The sequence below is a fragment of the Chinchilla lanigera genome, unplaced genomic scaffold (assembly GCF_000276665.1).
Source record: "Chinchilla lanigera isolate Chin_1 unplaced genomic scaffold, ChiLan1.0 scaffold00010, whole genome shotgun sequence".
Lineage (NCBI taxonomy): Eukaryota > Metazoa > Chordata > Mammalia > Rodentia > Chinchillidae > Chinchilla > Chinchilla lanigera.
This window is the reverse complement of record NW_004955411.1, coordinates 27,391,067-27,407,760: the sequence shown is the minus strand read 5'-3', so window position 1 is coordinate 27,407,760 and position 16,694 is coordinate 27,391,067. Positions and strand designations below refer to the sequence as shown.

The window sequence follows — 16,694 nt, the reverse complement described above, 5'->3', positions numbered from 1 at the left end:
AAAGAAATCTTTTCTCTACTACACCTGTCTTTAAGTAATGACCAGACTCTTGACAGACATGATGAAAATGCAAAATTTAAATAGAAGACACAAAAAGCAAAATAACCTCTAACACATGCCTCGTGTTGTGGCATGTGTCTGTAATCCCAGCACTCAAGAGTCTGAGACAGGAGGATCATTGTGAGTTTGAGACTAGCTTGGGCTACAAAATAAGTTTAAGGCCAGCCTGAATTGCATAGTGAGACCTTGTCTCAAAAAAAAAAGAGAGAGAGGGAAACAAATTCTAATTGCAAATTAAAGCATATTGACTTTTAGAAAATTCAACTAAAACAAAATAGAAAACAGTCTGCTTAAAGGGCAGCTTTCACAAACTTGATTTTCAAAAAACCAACAGAACTGAGATAACAACAGGAGAATTTGTGCTTGTCTAATCAGAGTTTTTTTCTAAGAAACTAATTTTAAAATCCATTATGTTTTGAAAGTCCTCTGAACCAACATATAAGACATATGATATTTTGAATTGAATTCTGAAGTATTATCTCAAAATCACCAGTTTCTCAACAATAGTTATTAGTAATTGTCTCTGACAATTCCTTCTGCGTATTATCAAATAAAATGAAGTATAACTACAAATGTATCACTCTTTATATTACTTCATCTCAATCATAACTATATTTGCTTCATTGTAAAATGTCACAATAATGAAATAGCGCATCATTTTTCTTTAAATAAATTACTTACCAGAGTGGTAAAGATATAGTGATAATATTCTGTCATCATTCCCATAGCTAATGCCTAAGAAATAAAAATAAAGAAATAAAAATTAACATTAAAATATACATAGTACAACTGTATTAAATGGTTCAGACAGGTGGTAACAAGGTAGCAGGATGTGATTAATGAATTCATACAATATTCAAGTTGAATCAAAATTGGGTTAAATGAAATATTTTCTCAGTAGCAAAAAAAAAAAAAGATTATTGGTCTCTGAAGGAGTTTCTCAATAACTCTGTCGATAGAAAAGCTTTTAGGTGAATGTTTGCAATTGTCAAGCTTATAGCATTACATATTAAAGGAGGCATTAAATTTAACCTGAAATTATCACCTCGTGGTTCCTTACATTTGTGATGTCTTCACTATAAACACCCTGATGAGGAACACCACCTTATTTTGAAGAACAGTGTTACTCAGTGAAAAAAAGTTCACAAAGCACACCACCGATAGACATTTTCTTCATCATGTTAGAGGCATTTCCTTAGAATTAATGAAAGAAATATAAATCACTGCTATTGTACAAACAGCACAAATAATTAAAGGAATACATTTGTTTGTGTTAATAGACCAGTTGCAAATTACTCTGTCTTATTTTACTTTTCTTTGGTCCTTATTAATTTCAGCCTATCAATTTTAGAACATGTTCTTCTAGATTTAAACTTTCACCGATAAGAATTCATGTCATTTCCCCTCTGGATATAGAAGATGTTTTAGAAATAACTGCTTATCAGTGAACAGTAACTGATTATTTTAATTGAAAAACAGTATTTTTTTTTAACTTACTGATGAATCTTAGCAGAAAATGAGTACTGTGTCTTCCACAAGGTGCTAACTACACACTCCATTACTAAGTAGCTGCCTCAGGGACTAGATGTTTTGTGTACTCTTTATACATAAAACTGTCATAATCCTAGGTCTGTCTTAACCAATTAAATAGAATAAAATTCCTGATTTTATATGAAGCAATCAGTTAAACAGGATATGTTTTTTAAAAATAGAATTGCAACATAGAAAAGAAGGGAGAAATAGTTCATGGGAAGCAACATCACACACTTCAGCATTAGGAGAGGTACTTAGTAATAAAAACGATCAAATAATACTTCTTGAGTGGGTAACAATTATGTAAACAAGTAACACTTTCATTATTACCTTAATGACAATAACAGAAAATTTCCCTTATTAAGTAAAAAATTGTCACTTTTGTCGAGGGCATTCATTGTTCCTGATGAATACATGCCGAGATCTTTTCATCTCCAAAACCACTTCGATGACACCTCAGTATTTCCCATGAGTCTCCCTTTATTAACTCAGTAGATGTAGAAGTAAAGATAATTCAAAGAAATAGTGACTCAGGTGAATAACTCTAAATAACATATAGTGACGAAAATGTCTGTGGTACTAAGAATATTATAGGTTTGAGCTTCATAAAAGCCCTATGAAATAGGTTTTATTATTGTATTCATTTTATGAGTGAAGAGACAGGGACATAATGCATGTGGGTGTATGCATCGCCCAACAGAGAGAGAGAATTGGTAACCTTGGACTCCAGGTCTAACTCTTGGATTTGGATTATAAATGTCAACCTAAAGTTGGGGGACACGGAAAGTGAGAAAACAGAGTTTATTTGACCTGAAGTAAGAAAAGCCATCTGGAAAACCTGTATGCTAACTGCCTATAGTAACTGCTTAGAGATTCTTAAAAAAATGGCATTTGTATATGCACACATGTTTATAGCAGCACAATATGTAATAGCTAGACCTTGGAAACAACCCAAATGCCCATCAACCAAGGAATGGATAAAAAAATTGTGTACTTTTTATACAATGGAGTACTACTCAGCCATAAGGAAGGATAAACTGGAGACTTTCATAGGTAAGTGGATGGAACTCGAGACCATACCCATAAACAGAAATAATCCAGACGCACATGTGCAAACATCATATTGTCTCCCTAGTGTGAGAATCTGAAAGAGTAAATAAGATCAAAATGTACAATAGATATTGTAAAATGAGAAAAAACTGTTCAAAAGGAAAGAGAAACTGGGAGAGGGGAAAGGAGAAAAGAAGAAAGGGAAAAGCAAGCAAACAAAAAATATATATATATACACACATATTAGTTAAGATAGTTACACTGCTAATTTCTCTTACCTCATTGAAAAGAGAGGATTCTGCTAATATCGGTTGGACAATTAAATGCTTCTGTCTTGTACTGTGAGTAATTTAAAGATAACAATACCCAAGGTATTAACCATTGTTAATGGTTAATGTTAACCTCCTATTGTCTTGTCTCAAAATTTCTGTTTTTTTTTTTGTCTTTAAAATATAAAAAGTCAAATAAATGACACTTGTATTTATAGCTTTAGACCGCAATCTGGAATTGGAAATTATACCAATCATCCATCAAGAATTTTAACTGGTACTAACAAAAGTTAAGCTGTCTTGTAAGGAAAGGACTGGGTGACTTTCCAGTCTCTGGGTAGTTTGGGAGAGACGATCTGTTGTATATAAGGTCAGCAGAAGGGGGTGGGGATTTAGCTCAGCGGCACAGTGCCGGACTGGCAAGCATGAGGTCATGAGTTCGATTCCCGGTACCGGAAAAAAACCAAAACCAAAAAAAAAAAAAAAAAAAAAAACCAAAAATAAAAGGTCAGCAGAAGTTAAAAACCATATGTTGGGATACAAGTAGTTTGCCTCAGTCCAAAGGTCAGCTTAAATCCACAGCCCATTCCAAAGTTAGAGCAGATAAAACATCTCAGAAGCAGATCACTGCCAGCAATACAGCTCAGCAGCACAGCGCCTGCCTGGCAAGCATAAGGTCCTGAGTTTGATTCCAGGTACCAAAAAAAAAAAATCAGAAGCAGATTTTTGGTGTCTCCAGACTCCACACTAAGTGTCCCAAGTGAATGCTATTGCATTTTTATCTTCTTCCCCTACAATCACAATCTGTGCCATTTTATAAAACAGGGTACTTTGTATTCTCAAAGATTTCAATTCATTTCAGAATGTGTGCCATACGAGGTAAATGCTTTTCTATTTCTGTTCAACTCCTATAATATGTTTTTGGTGTTCAATCATTAAATAATGTCAAAGAAACTCAGCAAAACTTCTAAGTCATAAAAGAAAATTCCCATCAGTACGCTGTTCCATTTACAAAAGAAAGTCGCTTGCTTTGTTTCTTGAATTTGTTTGTAGAATAACTGTTATCCAAATATGAGATACAGGCTTTCTGGGGCCAGGTGTATAAAAAACGTATCACCATCTACGTGGTCATGTAGTGTTATGGGTCCTCAGAGCGCGTATTCTATATGTTACTCTGGCGGCTCTTTATGACTCATATTCTCATTTTACCTTTGTTCTTACTTTCCATCTAGTGAAATTACATATTTTGTTGAATATTGTAAAATGTGATTTTAGTTGTAGCTTCATTTTCCAAGCAGAGTAGATTATACTAAGAAAACAAGTACAGTAGAAAATAATGAATACATCCAATAAATGGCAGATTACAAATTCTATTATTATTATTTTTTTTTTTTGGTGTTTTGTTTTTGTTTTTGTTTTTCTCCAGTACCGGGAACCGAACTCACAACCTTGAGCTTGCCAGGCAGGCGCTTTTGCTGCTGAGCTAAATCCCCAGCCCCTACAAATTCTACTATGAAAGGTGACAGATGCCTTCTCACTTCCCAGACAGTACAGCAACTCAGAGCTAGTTCTTTAAAGAGAAGACAACTGCTGTCTTACATATTTTTAGAGAAAGCAGGTCAAAGCTCCGCCACTAAAATAGCAGACAGCTCTGAGAATAAAAGAGAGTGTCCTTTCCAAGTCTGTGCCTTTAAATGTGATCAAAAATTGCTAGGGAATTACATGAAATACAAATTATAACTCAAAATTTCAGTGGTTATTTATTGCACCATTTTATTCACTATTACAAAAAAAAGAACATAAAAACAAAATCTCTCATGTGTTTTATTACCCAAACACAAAATTAGAGTAATTTTCCAAATCCCATTAAGTATTTCACTGTAGTAAAACTGACATTCATATTGGAATATTGGACAAACATCTGCTTAATAAATACACTATGCTGTAAAAAACATTTTCTGTTGGTAGTTCTATTTAATGGGATATAATTTGACATCAGAATCTGCATAACTCTCCAGAGGTTTGAAAACAGTAGATTCATACAAAGCCACTGTGTCATCCCAATGTGCATATTAAAAAGTTTTTAAAAAAAAATCTAAAGAATTTTGCTCAAATCCAGGCTGTAGTACTTAAAAATTAAAGGGCCTTCTATTAGTCATTTACTTCCAAACTTCAGGTCCCTTACCTATAAGATAAGGACAACTTCCTGTTTTCCAACTTGCTAGTAATAGTAAGTCTCTGAGTAGTTCTGACCTTACATTGTTTTGGCGTTGTTTGTGCTTTTTTCTTTCTTTGTTTGGCAGAACTGAGGGTTGAACCTAGGGCACTGCCCAGTGAACTATATCCCACAGCCCCTGCCCTTGCTTTTTGGCTTTATTTATTTTTAAGGTAGGGTCTCAGTAAGCAACTAAATTGCCCAGCCTGGCCTTGAACCTACCATTCTCCTGCATCACCTCCACCTAATATTGTTTATCTGCTACAAATGGTTCCACTTGACTGGTTCACAGAGATCCCTTTACACAGACCTTAGTTATTTTATTCTGGGATGAATATATATAACATCACAAGTGTTGTCTTAATCTTGCTGCTGATGCTAGTCAAGTTATGCAATTATTCTAAGATGGGACAGGCTCTTGTGGTTGTGGTGATGAAGAAATAACTTAAACTATATTAGGTATCACCCAGTAGCTACCAGAGAGAGAGTAAATCTCTTTTATCTTTTTCCTACAATTTGATTACAGTGAAGAACTATTTAATCATTGAATCTTAGTATATTTCTTCATTTCAGTATAAAACAGAAATCTCTATCATTGGTCAACTTCTAGTTGGGCATGGTGATGCATGCCTGTAATCCCGGCACTTGGGAGGCTGAGGCAGGAGGATCCTTGAGAGTTTGAGACCAGCCTGGGCTACAAAGTGAGCTCAAGGCCAGCCTGAACTGCATAGCAAGACTCTGTCTCAATAAAACAAAAAAAAAGAAAAAAAGCACTTCTGACAGCATAGAAAACATTTGGAAATTATCTAAGAATTTCTATCTGTTTTGATAAGAGTCGATATTTACATTACTTTTCTTTTAAAATAGTTAATCAAAAGCATTGCCAAACTATTATAAAATTTCATCTAAGTGATTCCTCTGATGTTTTAATTGTGTAAAATAACTGCATTTTTAAGAAAACATAGAGTACAGATTTATAAAGAAACTATAAATATAAATAAATTTAAAATTACCTGTTTTAAAATCCCCGCTGCCATCTCATGGCTACAGTCAAAGATGACGTGAAATTCCTTGCCTCGTTTCATTTCTTTCAGTAAAGGTTTGGCATCCTTCGTGTCAGCAGGCAATTGACGAATTTTAAGTCGAAGATTGTACCTTGATGGAGCTTTGATGAGCTCTTGCAAACGAATGAGACCTTCAGTTTAAAAGAAAAGAAAAACACAATATTAAAGGTAAAAAGGAACAGGCCACACAATCACAAAACACACTGATTATGATTCCTGATCATGTAGTGGTGCACTTCGTGTGCAACGACTAAACTTTTTATTTCAATAAAATACCTGATCTTATGTTATTTTTCTTAAAGTAAGCATTACCCAAATTCTCTAGGCTAGTTTTCCAATTATGAAACACATAAGTTAAAATTAATAAAAAATGTATATTACAAATTATTATAGTGACTCAATAATTGTTGAGACTATAAAGTAATACTAAAATCAAAATGCCTACCAACTGTTAATTTGGATTACCCTTAAATTTTTCCCATTCTAAGTCTCAATTATCCTCATAAAATGTTTTACAAATGCAGGTTGATCAAGGCCAGCCTGAACTGCATGCAGGAACAAAAGTCACTCTTGGCTCCACAAAATACTGTGAGAATCAAGTGTAAATGTGTGTGTGTGGTAAATTATCATAGATTGGGTGTGGGTTTTGAATCTCACTCCCCAAATCTACAATCTGTGCAGTTTCATGAGGTCTCCAGTTTCTTTTTTTGTTTAATAAGATAAAACTATCTAGGCATTTAACAAGTAAGACAATGAATAAGAAACTGGCATGCATTGGACACTCAGAAAGTGTCAGTTTATTACTATTATTAAATGGGCCAAGAGTATAAGTTTTTCAAAATTTAGGTTATTAAACCTGTTATAGGAAAAATATTTTGACATTGATATAGATAGAATCAATATTTATTTATTTATTCATTTACTTGAGATGGGGTCTTGATATGTAGTTCAGCCTGAGCTTGACCTTACTATGTAGCTCAAGCTGGCTTCAAACTCATGGTGCACCTCCTGCCTCTGCCTCCCAAGTGTTGGGTTGACAGGCATGTGCCACCATGCCCAGCTAGCTTCAAAGTTGAAAAGAACAGTTTAAGAGATCAACATATTACTACTGGAAAAGAAGCTGTAGAGTTAGATTAGCTCAACAGTTGGGGTTAAAAAAGCTCAACTGACTCAAAAAGAGAAATTTTCTGAAGGATAATATCCACAACTAGTGTTTGCAGAGTTCATCCTAGGGATAAATACTGCCAGGTATTTTCAAGTCTCTTACAAGCTCACATAGTTAGTTCATTGAGCCATCGGGTACCATAAATGTTAACCTATAGTCTTCGCACACATGCATCCCTGCTGGCATTAAGGAGGCAGGTTTCAGTTTGCCAGCCTCCCTGGGGAATGGTTGTCAAGTGCAAGGAAATTAAAAATAAATAAATAAAAACTGCGCTCGTGGGAGCTGTCACTGCAGATCCGGGAACTTAAGGAAATGTGCTTTCCTTCATTCATCCCAAATACACTTCGCACACGTCTACTGCACACAAGGCACTGCCTCATGGGTAAGTACGATTGGAATAACTATTTATTTGGTTTTTAACTACGTAAGATGTACTTGAGCTACAGCACTTTTATATGCAAATAGTTTCTATACTGCTTTCCATATCCAATCTTTCAAACACAAATGGTTCAGCACTTCAGTCATACACAAGAAACCTAGAAAGCTGTGAAACACTAAAATAGATTTAGGATTTCTAAATTCTTGTTCCCATCACCCCCTGCTCTAGGTGTTTGGGGTCTTCGCTGGGCCTTCTCATGATATTTCTCATTCTTCCCCCACCCCTAACACTTAGATAGAAACTCCTGTCTGAATTCTATAACACCTTGTGTGCATGTGAGAGGGTTAACAAATTGGAAGGCAGATGCATGTGAAATATCCAAAGGATCGTTTCTTCACCTATTTTATGCAATACAGTTGATGCCATCCCAGTAGTATAATTTATGTGGATAAAATTTCTATCAAAATGAAAATGAGCTTAAGTAGCAGCAACGTGTTTTAATTACAGTATTTGCTATGTATTTCCTCTGTGTCTCTTTCCTCATCTTTCTAGCTTTATTTTCCCTTTATAAGTTATCATGTTCTAAAAATGCCAATTTCTAATCTGATTATCCTAATCAGACCCATCAAAGCTAAGCAAATATGCGTGCTTTGTAAAATGAAAGTTTTTTTTAAGAAAAAAGACATCTCTCAAAGTAATTGAGATGGTTTACATATAGTTCTACCTCAAGTCATTTGTTCCAAATAGAGAAATAAAAGGACGTACCTATTGACAGTGCAAACTCTATTTCCTTGAAAATAAGGCTAAACCAGGCATGGTAGCTCACATCTATAATTCCAGCTGAGGCATGAGGATTGCCACAAGTTCAAGGCAAGCCTGAGCTATTTAGTGAGTTCAAGGTCAGCCTGAACTATATAACGAGACCCTATCTCAAAAAACAAAACAAAAAAGGCTAATGCAAATAAATGATTTCCAAACAATAGCTTTCAGAAATATTTACTTTCACAAATTTGGCACCAAGTTAAATTATCTAATGTAAGAGTAAAATTATAACTTTCTAGAACAGTCTTTTCATTAAAATTCCCCGTTTCTCTCAAAGTAATTAGTTTATGTCAAGATAATAAAAAGAAATAATCCGCAGAGATAGGCTCCTAAAAAACTCCCAATAGTGAAAACAACAACAAAGCACTACCCTCCAATAATTATCTCCTTACAGTATTTTGTGACATATGTAACATTCTATTACCTCTAATTTCTTATTGCTTTGTATTGTTTTAATTTTTTTCCTACCTTTTCTCTGTTTTCACTTATTTTAGCTGAAGCTAAAATCAAAGTTTATCTTATGGGGACAGAGGTCTTAGCTGTTCTTTACAGAAGTTGCCATCCATTTAGCCTTTAAGGAGCCACCGCAAGGAGCCATTTATGCACGCTCCAGCTGGCATTCTCTTCCACAGAGATAAATCACCACTTTTCCGGCAGGCCCAGCCTCCCCTAGCCCAAGGAAAGGACTCCCAAGTTTCCCCTCATATCCAGGTATCCATTTCAGCAGGCACACACACTACAGCTTTGCCAACTGGCTTAATTACCTGGCCCATTTGTCATTTTAGTTAATGTGGTCTTTGTGCAGTGTCAGAATCACACCAAACTGCATTGCAAAATAAGCAATGCAAAAAATGACTCTTCCGTTCAGTGTTTCATCACTGATTTTTTTGGTCAGATGACAAAAGTTACTAATTCATTAGGAAGCCAAAATTTGGTATTTCAATTATTTCTTTTAAAGCAGTACTGTTCATTAAACCCAAGGCCTCTGACTGAGCTACATCTCCAGCTGTTATTATTATCGTTGTTGTTGTTGTTATTTGAGACAGGGTCTCATTAGGTTGCTAAGTTGCTTAGGCTGGGCTCAAGCTTGTGACACTCCTGCCTCAGCATCCCAGAGTCCTGGGACTATAGACATATGCAACCACCTTGGCAGGAAGTACGTTAAAGCAAATTAATCATGCATGTACACCAGCCATGGACTTTGTAATGTATGGCAATGCCATAAAAATATGGACAGGAGCCAGTTATAACAGATTTTAAATGGGTTTGACAGTAGTGACAGGTTGACACTGAAAAAATTTCTGTCTGTAAATTTTTATCAGCTGTCCTCTCCTTAGGAGTGAAGTAGATTCATTTAGTACAGATAACACAGGAAAGACCTTAAATGGTACACCTTCTATGTGCTGCTAACTTCCAAAAATGTATCTTTTGCCAGACTCCTTCCCTGAACTCTGGAGTCTTAAATTCACTTTCTCATTTGACATCTGTGTAGTAAAGAATTAATCTTACATAAAGAGAAGCCCGGGTTTTGCCACTGGATTCTGGAACTTAATCCATAAATTTTGGAATGTCTTGCCTGCTAAGAGTCTTTCTTTAACTGTGAGCCTTGGATCACACGGGATAGGATAATGATGTAATTTGTGGTCAGGGCTTTGGGCCACATGGTGTCAGCTGAAGATGATAAGCAAGCTAAGAGAGTGGTCAGTCATGGCCAGTGACCAAGCCCCAGTAAAATCTTTGAATAGCAAATCTCATGTGAGCTTCCCTGCAATACTCCACGCACATTATCACACACTTTTACCTGGAGAGGTCAGCAATGACCACAAACCCACTTGGAGAGGCCAGCTAAGGTCTCTGTCCTCAACTTCGTCCTGTGCTCCTTTATCCCAAACTGATTTTAATCGGTAGCCTTTTGCTCTTATAAATTTTAACACTGGGTGTAACAACTTTCAGTGAATTTTGTGTCATTCCAGGGAATTATCAAATTTAGGATGATTTTCCTACCCCTGAAATTGCAATTATTGTCAAAAATGAGGGTAGTCTTGGAGACCTCTGAACTTTGCAATTGGTATTAAAAGGGAAGATGGTGGTCTTGAGGACAGGAGAGGACTCCAGCTTCATCTCTACTTTAATGTCTAAAGATACTGAACAAGTGTACTAAACTGACTCTGCTACCCTGTCCCCTCCAAAGCCGTTCTTCCCTCGTGCATTCCTACATAAAATAATGCAGAATTTAGCCACCACAATTAGATGAAAAAGCTTTGGTGTCACCTTTGGTTACTTTATTTCTGACACACACCGTATCTAGCTTTCTAGCATAACATAACAGATGTACACTCAAAATATGGACGATGAAGTGGAGAGAGGATGCACATTTCCTGCTGTGTGCAAGGTGAGTTCCCTAACACCCAGGAGGCATTGTGAGCCTGAACTGAGATATTATGGGGAACATATCTGTGATTGCAGCAGAGAAGTTCTAAGGAAGACAGAAGCCACAGCCTATAACTTCAAAGGTCAATTCCAAAATGTACTGCCCTGTTTCTTTTTTTTTTTTTCTGATATGAGAAAAGCAATTATACCACTATTACAAAGTAAACAGTGCTTTTGGTGATGCCAAGGCTCATTCTCTTTGTTTTATTTTTTATTCTAAAGAAAAGAAAAAACAATGGTATAAAAATTTCAAAACAAGATTCTAGGAGGGTACCAATGGCTAGTACATTGCATATTATAATCTTAAAGTGGTTGCTCATATTACAAGATGTAGGCATGAAAAATTGATCCAGCAATATAAGAACAAACCTTTATTTTCAATGAACTAATAGCAGTTATAGTATAACTATCTTATATATATATATATATACATATATATGTATATATACATATATATATTCCTTTTCCTTTCTAAAGCATCAGGATCCAATTTCTGTTTGAGCTAAGGTTAATTTTCAATTCAGAAGGCTTCAGTTTTAAGAAGCCAATAAGATTAACATTACATTTTAAATCATTTTCTTTGCTATTAAAGTTTGCTTGCATCTCAACTGTGAGAGAAATAACAGCAGTGTTCTTATTATGTTATTCAACTTCTGTGCTCATAGGGAATACCACAGTCACAGTAAGCTGCTTTGCTGGACACTAACGCAGTGCTAAACCCATCTTGTCATCTAACTTTTTCTTGTCCTACTGATATAACTGGTGCATGGGAGCTGATTCCTTTGATAGCAAGATAGGGTCGGTAAGAAGTTGGACAGTTTAATGAATAGAAGTCTCCATAATATGTACAAACCCAATTCACACTGCAATAAGCAAAAAACAAAAAGCAACTTACTATTTCTTATAACTGAAGTAAATATCAAATTGAAACTGGGAATGTGTGTGTGTTTCAGTTTTCTTTTTTCTGCATTATTCCTTAACCCTTTTCCACTTGATGACATGGATGACCAGTAGAATTTGACACTCATGAAAGATTTTTCACAATAATTCTGTCAAAATTGTAGGATGGGTTATATCTGACCCAGATCGGGGTTATCTGGTGGAAAGAAAAGTTGAAATTCAATGACTACCTCTGCGCCATCGGTGGTTGGTGTGGGAAGAAAATAAGCCCCCCTGAACCATTTAGACAGAAGAATCTGTCCAAGGGAACCTGAGCACACAAAAATAAACAAACACAATCCCAAAGCATCACCACAATGCTTTAGAAGCTCTGTAACAGGATAACTGCACTTTGCTTTGTGACCAGAATTTGGTAAATATTTTGACTCAGAAGTTGTTTGTAATAAAAGTCACTGTATTATTTTTCATCAAATCAGGTCCCTTTTTATGAACTAACGGGACAGATGTAAGTACTTAGTCTTTAGCCTAGGAAAACACTTGTAATCCATGAACATCCTGGGTAAAACAGGAGTTTGGGGCATCCTTCTTTTCCTTTTCAGAGCATTTTGTACTTCATCAGACACACTTCATCACCTGCTATCTTGACGATGTGACTGACCCACCCCTAGTGAGACCAACACACCTCATTTTTCAATTCTGATGGCTACATCACAGGCTCCTTTGTCTCCTGACAATCAGCTCACATGTACACCTTTCCTCTGTCACTCTCCCTGCCCTCTCTGCTTGTGATAACCCAGCTTCAGCTCTCCAGACAGCGGCTGATTAGGTAGCCTGCTGTCCTTTAATCCCTATTTGAGTCCAGGTCATTGCAGTTATGAAGCGGCAAATGATCCTTCACAGCTCTTATTTTGGCTCTGTCCCAGGATGCCGCTGTTATTGGTTTTGCCCTGCCACTTACTACATCAAATATGATCTAAAGTTGACGTTGACAAAACAGCTTAAGAAGCTTTATGTGGTTGTGCCCATGACTAACAGTAATTATCAGAACCACAATGTGCTGCTGAGATCACTAAGTAGGAGAGACTCTTCAGAAGCTCAGATTTTATTTACCATTTTCCCTAGAAAGACATAATTAACCTCAAAGCTTTTAGTAATTGTGTTTACGAAACACACATCTATGTTATAAATGGTTGCGTGATGTGACTTTGTCAAGAAGATATGGCAACTTTACTGTGTGCTTTGCATTTGGGATGCAGAAGTGAAATATAAACAGTAAATGTTTCTCATTTATGAGACAATATGGCAGTGGGAGACCAAAATATAAATCATTATTCACCATGACTTATATGCAATAATGTGAACATCTTTGAAGTGCATTGTAGATAGTCAGAACAGAATGCCTACAGAAGGTAACCGCTTGGTAGGTGGGCCCACACCGGGTGGATATTATAGAGAAAGGGAAAACACCATGATATGAGCAAAGAAAGCTCAAAAGAGTTTCTGAATTGCTTGGCTCTTACTGCTGGAAATTCAGTTATTAATTCTGGCATTGTAAGAGATAAAGCTGGATAGTAGTAAGTAAAAACACTTGAAGGTATCATGTTAGATTGTACTTTCCAAGTGAAAGAGTAACATACTTGCACATATCTTAAAATCAAGTTTGACTCACGTAAGTGGTAAAAAGGACAATGTTAGAAAAAAGTTCAAATAGTTTCATAAAACCCAATTGTGGTAATTCAGTCCTTTCTTGGAAACAGAAGCAAGTGTGAACAAAACTATTAACATATCTTGCATTTCTATTCTTTGGGTGTGTGTTTTACTCTTCTCTCTAACTAGACTAGCATTCTCTGCTTCATAGTTCATGCAGAAAACATGATCATCTTTCAGTCCTGAGTTTACTTGTTTTATGTCCAACAGCCTCCAGAGAAAAACTTTGTTCCAATTCCAAATTCCTGGAAAATGAGTCTAATTGGCCCAGCAGTGTTAACTTTTATTCTAAGCTATGTTAACTTTTGTTCTAGAAGGATCATTTGTCACACTGTAACTTCAATGACTTGGACTCAAATAGGAATTAAAGGACAGCAGGCTACCCTAGCCAGGGCCACTGACTTAGCTCCAGCCATGAACATTACTCTGAAGGTAAGTGGAGGTGCTTGCAAGCTAAGGATACTTCTCATATGCATGTGGAATCGCTGAAGAAATTAAGGAGAATGATTTGAATGCATTTTTCTATTATAAGATCACCTGAATGATATTTTAAGAATTGATTTCTGTGTAGTAAGCTGGGGGATATTGAAATACTACAAGATATTATTAAAAGGAGGTCATTTTGAATTTTATCCTTTATTAGCAGAAATGACAGAATAGCAAGGGGAATTATCTGTATGTTCCCCCTCATCCTAGATTTGCCTAATGTTCTATCCTATATCTATATGTATTATGTCTTATTTATTTCTAAGATAATAGAATTTCCTTTAAAGAATAATTTAAGTGCATGCTTACCTGAGGTAGCATTTGGTAACATTTAGAATGTTCTGAAATGTTTGCCATGTTGCCAACAAAATACACTCACATTAATCAAGATCAGGAGAATGACTTACAACACTAGAAATTTAACCTATCAATTTAAAACAAGAAATATAACTGCCATAGGAATGGCAATGCTCAAATTGCATGGCCATTCAATTCACATGCGACATAAAAAAGCACATCATATTGAAAAGTTGCTTGATTTTAATTTGGAAGCATAACAAAGTGAACTGACTCAAACAATATAATAATGATAGATAACATTTATCGAAGGCTTATGTTTTATCCACAAGAACTTTGCAAAGAAGTGACATTATGATCCTGTTTTCAGAAAGGGTGAATACACTGACTGTGTGATATTATTTTCAAAGCAAAGATATTTTAATGACAAAGCCAGATTTAAATCCTGGGAGATTTTTCCAAATCTAGCATATAATTTTATATCTATAGTACAATACGGTTGCTCTTATTGATAGCTAAAAATCTATTTCCCAGTAACAAGTTTTGGACAAGTGTTGTCTTTGTTTTGGCCTATTAAGTCTCCTTTTCTATAAAAAAAATTAAATATCTAATATATCCTTTTTTGGGTGGACATACCCCTTCTTCTTTGGGTATATTGGTATCTTCAGTAAAGATATAAGCAAAGCTTGTTTATCTGGAAGGCATTCTGTATCATTTAAGGTGGTTCTGCAACATTTCATTATTATTCATTATGTGTTGATTTCATAGTTTTAACTCTCAGAGGACAAATTAATTTTTAGGTATTTCCAAAACACTTTAGCCCCTGACGGTGATAGTGGAGCTGACATTATGCTGCAGGTTGAATTTTATTCACCCATGGATTTGAGCTGTGTAAGTATTCTATTTCTTATCTATTTGTCATGCAAATGTAAAACCTAGCCTTGTATTTAAGCATAAATCTTACATCATTTTAAAAAACTATTTCAAAATATTTTTAGAGTTTAAATTTTTCTATTTTGTTTCATTTTTGTTGTCTTGAATGTTTTTCTTAATCTGAATGTCATTTATCATTTATATCACTTTTCAAATCCTTAGCATTTTCCAATAAATCAGCCACCTTTGTTTTTCAATTTTAATAAGATGAAAGCGGCTACCCTCTCTCCTAAATCTTCTGAAATAATAAGCCAAAATAGAGCATAGCCTCTGTCATAACTGATATTAAGCAATGCTCTTTAATTATCATTCCTTGTGGAGTTCCCAAAGGCTAATTAACACTACTCCCACACGGGTTTGGATATTTATATATTGTTCCTCACTCCTGGTCCTTATTGTGCCATCTCTGCTGGTTGGTACCTTAACTGTGTGTCCATGGCCTCTTGTGATGCATTGTTCAACTTTAAAAACAATGTCAAACATAAGCTGTCCATTTTGTAATTTCTATGTAACTCCAGGAACATATCAGAGAATGATATTTGATAATAGAATTATGTACACATGCAAGTGATTTCATCCTTCTATGCAAAAGTGAGATGCAGAGATTTGAGAAACTTGAGTAAATCTAACAAGCAGAATTTGTACTCTTTCATCCAGCTATATTTTTCTTATCAGAAATTATTCATAAGACTATGCAATAAGAACTGAATTAGAATGGGCTGTTGTGTTACTTTTGGAGAGCATCAACATATCTAGATAATAGATTACCCTAAAAAAAGAATATTTAGGCTATGCATGGAATAAATTTGGGGGAAAAAGCAAAGACTACTACTCCGCTAAAAATTCACATATTAGGTTTCTGGATAAAACGGAAACTCTGCACGGCATGTGCTCAGACCTGAAATCCTCTTAACGGTCTTGCTTTGTGAAGACATGTTTGCACTATCTTGAACAGCTGGAGGAAACTTAGGAAAGAACTGGGAACCAACTGGGTACCTTAAAATTGGAGGTACCTTGAAAATTGTTAACCATTTTGTAGGTAATTTATATATCAATAAAACTATTATTTTATTCATACAAGTTTGTAGTACATAATGGCTACATTTGTCACAGGGAATTGGCGCAGGTACCTAATACATCTGAATTCTTTCTTCATCTCCTTCTCCCCACCCTCCCTGCTTCTTTCATCTATCACTCCTGTTCCCATTTGCAAAAGCTTTGTTGTCATAGTTGCTTTTCTTTCATTGCAGAGACAAAATATCAGACATGCAAAAGTAAGGAAGGAAAGGTTCATTTAGCTCACAGTCTGTGGAGGTTTCAGTCCATAATCAGCTGGCTCCAAGGCCGGGTGGTGTGGCAGAGGGCAATAATTCATGGCAGCAGA

General features: G+C 35.6%; 1 protein-coding gene across 4 annotated transcripts in view; it reads right to left on the bottom strand.

Annotated features, from left to right (window-relative positions):
• Grik2 (glutamate receptor, ionotropic, kainate 2) overlaps positions 1–16,694 on the bottom strand; it is a 663,290-nt gene that overhangs the window by 351,743 nt on the left and 294,853 nt on the right. For all 4 annotated transcript variants that reach the window (XM_005377815.1, XM_013510935.1, XM_005377816.2 and 1 more), the window contains 2 exons: positions 6,141–6,322; positions 742–795 (listed from right to left, as the gene is read on the bottom strand). In XM_005377815.1, the coding sequence (XP_005377872.1) occupies positions 742–795; positions 6,141–6,322 (236 nt within the window). The remainder of the gene's footprint in view (positions 1–741; positions 796–6,140; positions 6,323–16,694) is intronic.